Genomic DNA, 11,960 nt, shown 5'->3' with positions numbered 1-11,960 from the left:
CTGGAATTGAGTCCCGTATATTGGGCTGCCCGCTCAAAAGGAGTCTGCTTCTCCCTTTCCCTGTGCCTCTCTCCTAAGCTTGTACTCAAATAAATAAGATTTTATTTTAAAAAATAAATAAATAAAATCAAAGTTTTTTTGTTTTTTTTTTTTTAAATCAAAGTTTTGACTGAGTATGGTAACTTGTCACTTTCTTGTATTTACTGAATTTATTAATATTTCCATTTCTCCCTTGCTACTTGTTTAGGAGCCATTATAAAGTAGAACATTTATTTCCTTTACTGAAAGATGTGAATTCTAGCTGCCAACTTAGTGTAGCTTCATTTGAGGGTATGCAATCTATCATTATTAAAATGATTGATTATGACCAGGGAAGAGCCAATTAAAAGGTTTAGATGGGGAAATTGAATCATTTTTCTTCTTTAAAATATAATAAAATTATTTTTCTTAATGCTAATCTCTAATAAATTATTTACAACATAAGTGTAACTTTGTAAGTATTTATATACTTGGATTATTTGTGATGCTAGCAAGTCAAAATTGATTTTTATTTTCAAATTCTTTGTTTTGATACATGAATAGGTGATCATATAACTGTGTATCAAATGTTCTTTTAAATTTTTGTGCCATTCTATTTCTTGAACCAAGTCTTATTTCTTGAGGTTAGTTAGCAGTATTGAAATATGGAGATCTTTTTGTTATATAGATATTAGTTTCTTGCTATGCTGTGGTACTAATGTATGTCAGAATTTATTTGATAAATATTGAGCTCAGTCTTTGTCCACTAATCTTATATCCTATTAGGAATCTTCTCAAGAGTGTATAATTCCTCTCTTACATTTTTCTTCTTTCTTGTTTTTCAGAATATGTTATATCTTTATTGTAGATATCTCTTACTATACTTATGGTGATTTACTTTCCAGGTTTTTTACCAGTCTTGTGCTATTAGATTTAATCAGTGAAGTTCCCTTAAAGGAGATTAATCAGAAATATGGATGCAGTCGTGGACAGATTCAATCTTTACAACAGTCAGCTGCTGTTTATGCAGGTCAGTTAAACAAGGGTTTCCACATTTATTTGAAACTCTGGTTTGAGGTCAAATTAAGATTACAGGGATCCCTGGGTGGCGCAGCGGTTTGGCGCCTGCCTTTGGCCCAAGGCGCGATCCTGGAGACCCAGGATCGAATCCCACGTGGGGCTCCCGGTGCATGGAGCCTGCTTCTCCCTCTGCCTGTGTCTCTGCCTCTCACTCTCTCTCTCTGTGTGACTATCATAAATTAAAAAAAAAAAAAAATTAAGATTACATTTTTTTCAAATTCCATTTTATTTTAGGCTTCCTTAAAAGTGAGAGAATCTTGGGAAGCCATCATTGTGTGTAGTCTTTGTCATTATCAGAACACCTAAAGCTATAGCTTCTCTGATTTCAGTTACTCTGCTCCAGAGGATTGGCAGCTAACTGAGTGTCTGGACCTTAGTCCTCCTCTATGGCTTAGCAGCTGCTGATCATCCTCCTTTCTGTTTTTTTTTTTTCCCCTCGTTTTCCCTCTTAGAAGAAGAAATAGATACAAAGTTGTCAACGGTTTCCCTTTTTTCATCAAGTTACTGATTAATATTTGTTATTTAGTAGGAGGATGGCAAAAGGGGCACTATTTCTATTGGGTTCTTTAAAATTCTCTTCTCTAGGGAAGCACTGGTCGCTTAATAAAATTAAACTCCTATCTCTAAGCTAGGAAAACAGAGAAGTTCTGGGTCTGATTTTACCAAGAAATCCTTATAAACCTTTAGGAAGGAAACCCTGGGCTGCTGGATGGAGAGTGTATATATTTATATTTGTAAGAGATTTCACTGTGAAGGTATATGCATATGTGAGCATATTGAGTGACAGGTGGGAGGAGAGGGTTGTAAGAAGGGACAAACTCTTCAACTCATTGGCATGAGAGATCTCAAATTGCCTGTATGGTTAATATAATGAGAAGTGATTTTTCTTAATACCTTGGCATTGGCTCTTCTGACTTATTTCATGAGGGAAGAACTATTGAGCTGGGCAACCTTTCCTTAAAATATCAACGGGAGCTTCACTTTTTGTACTTCTCTCAGCACTTGAATATGTGAGTTAGCTCTCTTATTTTTCTGTAGTTGAAGAGTCCCTCATCTGTTTCTTTTGAGTTCTCTCTTCCTTAAAAAAAAAAGAAAGAAAGGAAGAGAGAATGAGAGAGAGGAATGAAGGAGAGTGAGGGCTTTTTGTATGTTTTGTGCTAACATACTCTGCCTCAGTTTTTTCAAATATCAAGTTCATGATTAAGAATAAATGCGATGGGGCTCCCTGGGTGGCGCAGCGGTTTAGCGCCTGCCTTTGGCCCAGGGCGCGATCCTGGAGACCCGGGATCGAATCCCACGTCGGGCTCCCTGCATGGAGCCTGCTTCTCCCTCTGCCTATGTCTCTGCCTCTCTCTCTGTGTGTGACTATCATAAATAAATAAAAATTAAAAAAAAAAAAAGAATAAATGAGATGATGTTTAATATATTTAGCCCATTTACTGACCAATTAGCTAGGCCCTTATAATGTGTCTACTATTCTGTTAACTTATACTTTGTGCCTCTTAAACTTTACAGTTCTTCAGGTAAAATAAACAAAAACACATAGCAAAACAAAAGTAAGCCTAAAGAGATAGAGAATTATCTATAAAGAATTTTTAATTCAGTAAATATTCTATGATTATTCTAGGGATGATTACCGTATTTTCCAACCGTCTGGGCTGGCACAACATGGAACTACTACTTTCTCAATTTCAGAAGCGTCTTACATTTGGCATCCAGAGGGAGCTGTGTGACCTGGTCCGGGTATCCTTACTTAATGCACAGCGAGCCAGGTTCCTCTATGCTTCTGGCTTTCTTACTGTGGCAGATCTTGCCAGAGCAAATATTGCAGAGGTGGAGGCTGTTCTGAAAAATGCTGTGCCCTTTAAAAGGTAAGAAAGTCCTCCTGACTAGTAGATATTAAATGAAAAATCATGTCCATTTGTAAATAATAGAAAATGTACTAAAATATATTTTCTTAGATAATATCATGACATACATGGTGTCAGTAGAAGAAAATGAGGCTGCTTTCTGCCCCCTCAAATTATTGTCATTTTATGTGTGCCTGTGCATGTATGTATAGATATTTTAAAAATTGAACTATAGGTGGTACACAATGATATATTAGTTTCAGCTCTACAGTATGGTAATTTGTTTTTTTTTTATTTTTTTTATTTTTTTATTTTTTTCAGTATTGTAATTTGAAGAGTCCATATGTTATGCTCCACTTACCACTACTATAGCTACTATCTTTAAAATGCTATTAAATACCATTGACTGTATTCCCTGTATTCTACATTTTATCCTCATGACTTCATCATTCAATAACTGAAAGCTTCTGTCTCACTTCTCTACCCTGTCCTCCAACCCTTCCCCTCTGACAACCATCAATGTGTTCTCTGTATTTAAAGGTCTATTTCTGCTTTTTATTTGTTTTATTTTTTAGATTCCACATTTAAGTGAAATCGTATGGTATTTGTCCTCATTCTGACTTATTTTACTTCGCATAATACCCCCTTGGTCTCTCCATGTCAAAAATGGCAGGGTATCATATTTTCTTATGGCTGAGTAATATCCCATCATAGATAGATAGATCTATACATATTTATCCTCTGTCATATATATATTTGTTATATATATATATATATATATATATATATCACATCTATATCCCTTCATCTATCCATAAACACTTGGGTTGCTCCCATATCTTGGCTGATGTACATAATGCTGCAATAAACATAGAGGTGCATATATCTTTCCAAATTAGTGTTTTTGTTTTCTTTAGGTCAATACCCAGTAGCAGAATTACTGGATTGTATGGTATTTTTATTTTAATTTTTTAAAAAACACCCATGCTGTTTTCCACAGTGGCTGGTCCCAAATTACATTCCCACCACCAGTGCACAAGGGTTCCTTTTTCTCCATATTCTCACCAACACTTTTTATTTCTTGTCTTTTTTTATTCTAGGTGTTCTAACAGGTGTAAGGTGATATCTCATTGTGGGTTTGATTTGGTTTCCTTGATGATTGATGATGTTGAGTAACTTTTCATGGTCTATTTGCCATCTATATGTCTTTTTTAGAAAAATAATCTATTTAGGTACTCTGTCCATTTTTAATCGGATTATTTGGGTTTTTTGGGTGTTGAGTCATATGAATTCTTTATGTATTTTCACTGTTAGCCTGTTATTGGGTATATAATTCGTGAATATCTTCCTCCATTCAAAATAGGTTACCATTTTGTTTTGTTGAGTGTATCACCCACTGTGTAAAAGCTGGTTATTTTGATGTAGTCCCAAAAGTTTATTTTTGCTTTCATTTCTCTTGTGAGAGGAGACATATCTGGAAAACCAAGGCCAGTGTCAAAGAAATTAATGCCTAAATTTTCTTCTAGGAGTTTTATGGTTTTGGGTCTCGCACTTAGGTCTGTAATCCATTTTGAGTTTATTTTTGTATGGTGTAAGAAGTGATTCATTTTAATACTTTTGCACATAGATGTCCAGTTTCCCTCACATCATTTATTGAAGAGGCTTTTTCCCATTGCATATTCTTGTCTCCTTTGTCATAGAGTAATTGACCATATTAGCATGGGTTTATTTCTGGGCTCTGTATTTTGTTTCATTGGTCTATATTTCTTGTTTTTGTGCCAGTATCATACTATTTTGATTACTACAGCTTTGTAGTTTATCTTGAAATCCAGGATTGTGGTACCTTCAGCTTTGTTTTTCTTTCTCAAGATTGCTTTGGCTATTTCGGGTGTTTTGTGGTTCTGTTCAAGTTTTAGTAGTATTTGTTATAGTTTTGTGAAAACTGCTATTGATATTTTGATAGAGATTACATTGAATCTGTAGATTGCTTGGGTAGTATGGACATTTTAATCAATATTAATTATTCCAATCCATGAGCATGGTAATATCTTTCCATTTGTTTTTGCCATCTTCAATTTCTTTTATCAGTGTTTTGTAGTTTTCAGAGTACAAGTTTTTTTGGTACAATTATAAATGGTATTGTTTTCTTAATTTCTGTTTCTATTACGTTGTTATTAGTATAGAAACACAACATATTTCTGTATTAATTTTGTAATCTGCAACTTTACTGAATTTATTTATTCGAATAGCTTTTCGGTGGATCTTTAGGGCTTTCTATGTATAGTATCATATCATCTACAAATAATACTAGTTTACTTCTTTCTTAACAGTTTAGATGTCTTTATTTCTTTTTAGGTCTGATTGCTGTGGCTAGGCTTCCTGTACTATGTTGAATAAAAGTAGGGAGAGTAGACATTTTTGTCTTGTTCCTCATGTTAGGGGAAAAGCTCTGTTTTTTTACCATTGAGTATGATGTTAGCTGTGGATTTTTCACATATGGCCTTTATTATGTTGAGATATATTCTCTCTAAACTCACTTTATTGAGAGTTTTTATCATGTATATTGAATTTTGTCAAATGCTTCTTCTGTGTCTGTTGAGATGATCATATAATATTTGTCCTTTGTTTTATTATTTGGTGTATTGTGTTGATTGATTTGTGAATATTGAATTAATCTTGCATCCCTATAGTAAATCCCATTCAGTCATGGTGGATGATTCTTTTAATGTATTGTTGAATGTTGTTTGCTGATACTTTGTTGAGGGTTTTTACATGTATTTATCAGGAGCATTGGCTTATAATTCTCTTTTTTTTTGTAGTACCTTTGGTTTTGGTATCAGGGTAATGCTGGCTTTGTACACTATATTTCAAAGTTTTCCTTTCTCTTCTATTTTTTGGAATAGTTTGAGAATAGGTATGAACTTTTTTAAATGTTTGGTAGAACTCCTCTGTGAAGCCATTTGGTTGGGACTTTTGTTTGTTGGGAGTTTTCTTTGATTACCAATTCAATTTCATTATTAGTAATTTGTATCTTCAGCTGCTCTGTTTCTTTCTGATTCAGTTTGGGAAGATTGTATGTTTCTAGGAATTATCTATTTCATCTAAGTTGCCCAATTTGTTAACATATAATTTTATGTCTAATTCTTTGTATTTGTTTGGTGTTACTCATTTCTCTTTCATTTCTGATTTTGTGTCTTCTTTTTTTTTCTTGATGAGTTTGTCTAAAGTTTTATCAATTTTATTTTTTTCAAACAACCAGCTCTTGGTTTCCTTGATCTTTTCTATTGCTTTTTAAATCTATTTCATTTATTTCCTCTCTGATGTTAATTTCCTTCCTTCTACAAACCTTGGCCTTTGTTCTCCTTTTTCTATGTCCTTTGGTATAAGGTTAGATTGTTTATTTGAGATTTTTATTGTTTCTTGAGGTTGGCCTATATCACTATGAATTTCTCTCTCAGAATTGTTTTCATTGAATTCCAAAGATTTTTGGTTTGTTATCTCTTCGTTTTCATTTGTCTTCATGTATCTTTTGATTTCCTCTGATTTCTTCACTGGCCCATTGGATGTTTAGTAGCATGTTGTTTAGCCTCCACGTGTTTTTGTTTTGTTTCAGTTTTTTTCTTGCGATTGATAAACTGTTGTGGTTAGAAGAGATGCTTGATATGATTTTAATCTTAAATTTACTGGGATTTGTTTTATGGTCTAATGTGTGATCTATCCTGAAGAATGTTCCATGGGCACTTGAACTGAATGTGTATTCTGTTGTTTGTGGATGGAATGTTCTGCATGTATCCGTTAAGTACATCGGGTCTAATTTGTCATTCAAAGCCACTGTTTCCTTGTTTTTTGTTTTTTTTTTCTGTCAGGCTGATCTATCCATTGATGTAAGTAGAGTGTTATACCCATCTACTATTATTGTATTACTATTAATTTCTCTATATATGTTTGTTAATATTTGCTTTGTATAATTCAGATGTTCTAATATTGGGTGCATAGATATTTACAAATGTTACATCCTCTTATTGGATTAATCATGTTATCATCATATAATGCCCTTCTTTGTTTCTTATTATAGTCTTTGTTTAAAGTATTTTGTTTGATATAAGTATTACTACCCTGGCTTTTTCTTTTTTTTTCTTCACTTTTATTTGCATGGAATATCCTTTTCCATCCTTTCAGTTTCTGTTTTTAGGTCTGAAGTGAGCCTTTTGTAGGCAGCATACAAATGGGACTTGTTTTGTTTTAAGTAGGCTTCATACCCAGCGTGGAGTCCAGTTTAGGACTTGAACTCAGGACCCTGAGATCAAGACCTGAGCTGAGATCAAGAGTCGGGTGCCTAACTGACTGAGCCACCTAAGTGCCCCTGGGTCTTGTTTTATTTTTGTTTTAAAGATTTTATTTATTTGAGAGAGAGAGAGAACCTGAATGGTTGGAGGGGGAAGAGGGCGAGGGACAAGCCGACTCCTCATCAAGCAAGGAGCCTGACATGGGGCTCAATCCCAGGACCTCAGAATCATTACCTGAGCTGAAGGCAGATGCTTAACTAAGTTACCCAGGCTTCCCCTGGATCTTACTTTTTTAAATCTATACTACCACTCTATGTCTTTTGATGGGAGCATTAGACCTACTTGTACATTTCAAGTAATTATTGATAGATATGTACTTCTTGGCCTTTTGTTAATTGTTTTCTATTTGTTGTTGTAGTTCTTTGTTTCTTTCTTCTTTGTTCTCTTTCCTTTGATGACTTTCTGTTGTATTAAGTTGATTGTCTTTACTTTTTGTGTACCTATTACAGATTTTGGGTTTGTTTTTATAATGAGTTTTATATATAATATTTTAAATATATAGCAGTCTGTATTAAGTCAATGGTCACTTAAGTTTGAACACATTCTAAAAGAAATTTTTTTTCACTCCTTTCCCCCCACATTTTATGTATGTTATATTTTATATCTTTTTATTCATAATTTCTTACTTCTGTTTGTGGCCTTTTTTTTTTTTCACTTAAAGAGGTCCCTTTAACATGTCAGTAAGACTAACTTAGGAATGATGAACTCTTTTAACTTTTATTTTTCTGGGAAACTATCTCTCCTTTGGTTGTGAATGGCAACCTTGCCACAGAGAGTGTTCTTGGTTGTAGTTTTTTTTTCCCTTTCAGCTCTTTGAATGTATCATACCATTTTATTCTGGCCTGCAACATTTCTGCTGAAAAATCTGCTGATAGCCTTAAGTGGTTTCCTTGGTATGTAACCTTTTGCTGCTCCTTGCTCTTTTTAAAATTTTTTATCTTTAACCTTTGATGTTTTAATTATATATGTCATTATGTGGAACTCCTTGGGTTCATCTTGTTTGGAATTCTGTATCCTTCCTGAACCTAGATATCTGTTTTCTTCCCCCAGGTTAAGGAAGTTTTTAGCTCTGATTTCTTAAAATAAATTTTCTTCCCTTTTCTTTCTCTCTTCTTTTCCAGGACCCCCATAAGGCGAATGTTTGTTCATTTGATGTCATCCTAGAGATTATTTATCTATCCTCATTAAATTTTTTTTTTTCAATTTGCTGTTCAGCTTAGGTGCTTTCCATTGCCTTGTCTTCTAGATTGCTGATCATCTCTTCTCATCCCCTAATCTGTTGTTGATTCCCTCTAGTGTATTTTTCATATCTCTTACTGTATCTGTAACTTTAATTGGTTCTTTCTTCAATTTCACATCTCTTTGTTGAAGTTTTCATGAGTTCTTCCATGCTTGTTTGCAGTCCAGTGAGCATCTTTAAGATTATTACTTTAAACTCTTTGTCAGGCATATTGCTTTTCTCTGTCTCATTTAGTTCTTTTTCTAAGATTTTGTCTTTTTCTTGTGTTTGGAGCATATTCCTGTCTTTCCATTTTGCTTGATTATCTGAGTTTGTTCCTTTGAATTGAGTAGAACAGCTACTTCTAAACTTGAGGGAAGGAAAGGTATTATGTATGGTCATCTCCTGTGTAGCCTGTGTGTGCCTGATAACTTTGGCTGGCTGGCTGGAACTGTGGCTGCCATGGGCATGGAGTCCCAGGCACTCCTTGTTGGGGCTGCCCTGGTAGCATGACTGGAGTTGAAGTGGGCTTGGGCCAGGTGGTCCCAAGGTTCTCTCTGGAAAGGGAGGTATGCCAGGACAGCTCCAGCTGAAGTTGTTGCAGGCTAGGGCGGTCCTTGGGCTCTCCATGCAGAAAGCACCCTGGCAGGATAGCTGAAGCTGAAGTGAGCATGAGCCAAGACTTTGCAGGGGCTCTCCATCCGCAGGGTTCTCTGAGGAGACAGCTAAAGCTGAAGTGGATGCAAGCTGGGTGTCCTGGGGACCTCTACACAAGGAATCCCCAGACAGGGTGGCTGAAACTAAGGTGACTGTGGGTCAGGAGTTCTTGGAGTACTCTGTGCTGAGGGAATATTAGCAAACTGTCTGGAGCCAAAGTAGTATGGGCCTGGGTCTGGGATGCTTGGCTCCTGTGCCACTTTGCTGCAACAGCTATAGCTATAGTGAGTATAACCAGGGATGTCCAGGTGGGCCCCACATTTGTGCTATCTGGGTAGAATGGCTGGGCTAGTCCACTGGTGTGGGCTAGGGGTCTGGGGCTCATTAAGGTGGTAGACAAGTAGTGCTGGACTCTGCTTCTGTCTGTGCTATCAAGGTGGAGGGGGGAGCATAAACTGTGGCACTTGCAGGCCCTCTCACCACAAAAGGGTTCCAGCAGCTCCCCCAACATTTGGCAAAGTTCTAAGTCTAGAGTCTCTATGTTTTAGTTGCTGTTTGTACTTACGTATTTTGCTAAAGCTACTATTGTTGTGATTATGCCTCTTCTGAATGCCCAGAGCTTTATTGATCAAAATTACTAATTTCAGTATTAGGACAAATCAACATCACATGCCTCCTCATGGGACACAGTAAGAAAGGTACAGCATTACTCCTCGAGTATTCATTTTAAAAATGTCTGACATAAATTTAATTATAAGAAAACATCAGACAAACTTAAATTGGGAGACATTGTACAAAACAGTTGGCTAGTACTCTTCAAAAATATCAAAGTCATGAAAAACAAATACTGAGGATCTGTTTCTAATTAAAGGAAGATAAAGAGACATGACAAGTAGATGCACCACCTTATTCTAGATTGGATTAGAAAAAGGATGTAAGTGTAACAAGTGGTGAAATTTGAATAAGGTGTGTAGCTTAGATATAGCACTTAATGGGATGAGCACTGGGTATTATACTATATGTTGGCAAATTGAATTTAAATTTAAAAATGTGTTAAAAAAGGGTATAGCATTGTATTAATGTTAATTTCTGAACCGGAAACTGATATCTGGTACCTGGCTACTGTTTCCTTTTAGTACTTGGTACTTAAGAGCCAGAAAACCTAGTTAGCATTTTGATTGTCTCAGTTTGCCATTGACAGCAATTCACAATGAATTACCTATGCATATGTGTTTTAATATTATTGGTAATGCTTCTTCAGAGTAAATTCCTGGACAAGGGATTTCAAAAGTTAAGTGCTTATGTCACTTTATTAGATTACAAATTGCTCTGCAGGTTACATTCTCACTAACCTATTACCCCACAGCCTTGCCAGCACAATCTCTTGTTAGAGGTTTTCATTTTACCAGTCTGATGGATGAGAAATTGTATCTCAATTTGGTTTTAATGTGCAATTCTCCAATTGTTGAGTGATGGTAGATATCTTTTCATGTGTTTTAGGATTTTTTTTTTTTTTTTATCTTTGTGAATTATCTGGTTATGTCTTTTCCTTACGTTTCTGTGGGCATGGTCTTTTCCCTCTCCTTTTAAAGAATCTTTTCTTTTCAAAATTGGTTAGAGTACTTAGCTGTTTATTTTATATGTATATTGTAAATATTTTCTCAAAATTTATAAATTGTCTTTTGACTTTTATTGCATTGTTTTTGCCACACAGAATTTAATTTTACTATTTCTTTTATCAATCTTTTTGTTTTTTGTTTTTTGCTTTTGAATTATCATAGTTAGAAAACTTTCTCTGTACTGAGGTTAAAAAGGAATTCATTCATGTTTTGTTCCAGTATTTGTAGATTTGCATTTGGATTCCTGATGCATTTAGAGTTTAATTTTGTGAATGCTGTGAAGTCTGCATCTAATTTTATCTTTTATCCAATGTCTCCCACTTATAAAAATGTCTATCTTTGGCTTAGTGATCTGGGATGCCATTTTTATCATATACTAAATATCCCTGAATAATTAGGTCTATTTTCTAGACTTTCTATTCTATTTATTCTTTTGTCAATTCACAAGCAAGTATCCTACTTTTAATTATAAAGACTTTACATATGTTTTAATCTCTAGTAGGGCACTTTCTTGCCCAGTTTTTCAGTATTTTTCTGGCTATTCTTGTGTATTTGCCCATACGAAAGTTAAAGTACTTCTTGATATTTTAATGGGATTGGATTGAACTTTTTTTTTTTTTTAAAGATTTATTTATTCATGAGAGACACAGAGAGAGAAGCACAGACACAGGCAGAGGGAGAAGCAGGCTACATGCAGAGAGCCTGACATGGGACTCGATTCTGGGTTTCCAGGATCATGCCCTGCTGAAGGCGGTGCTAAACCAGCTGAGCCACCTACGCTGCCCTGGGTTGAACTTTAACTTAGAATCGACATCTTTATATTGTTTTGTCAACCTATCGAAGGATAGGTAGCACCTTGAATTTGATCTAGTCTTTATGATTTTCAAGAGTTTTCAAAAGATTTCCTCATACAGGTTTTCAGAAGTTTTAAGTTTTGCTCACACAGGTTTTATACATTTCTAGTAAAACTTATTCCTACATAATCTTTATTGTTATTTTAATTGGTGGCTTTCTTTTACTACGTAGTTATTATTTAAGTATGTGAAGGCTGTTTTTGTATATTTTTTATCCTGTTTTTGGAATTCTTTTGTTGTTTGAATTACTTTCATCATTGATTCTCTAGAATCTTCCAGGGATATTGTCATATCATCCACAAATAGCTATTTTATTT

At 34.9% G+C, this 11,960-nt stretch overlaps 1 protein-coding gene across 6 annotated transcripts in view; it reads left to right on the top strand.

The window, feature by feature from the left end:
* Window positions 1-11,960, top strand: part of POLQ (DNA polymerase theta) — a 124,189-nt gene that overhangs the window by 42,838 nt on the left and 69,391 nt on the right. For all 6 annotated transcript variants that reach the window (XR_007408035.1, XM_025475768.3, XM_049105507.1 and 3 more), the window contains 2 exons: window positions 924-1,048; window positions 2,726-2,969. Coding sequence is in view for 5 of the 6 variants with exons in the window: in XM_025475768.3 (XP_025331553.3) it covers window positions 924-1,048; window positions 2,726-2,969 (369 nt within the window). In the remaining variant the exon portion in view is untranslated. The remainder of the gene's footprint in view (window positions 1-923; window positions 1,049-2,725; window positions 2,970-11,960) is intronic.

Source organism: Canis lupus, chromosome 33, assembly GCF_003254725.2.
Source record: "Canis lupus dingo isolate Sandy chromosome 33, ASM325472v2, whole genome shotgun sequence".
In the NCBI taxonomy this organism is placed as follows: Eukaryota; Metazoa; Chordata; class Mammalia; order Carnivora; family Canidae; genus Canis; species Canis lupus.
The sequence above is the reverse complement of the archived record's forward strand: the minus strand, read 5'-3'. Positions and strand labels throughout refer to the sequence as shown.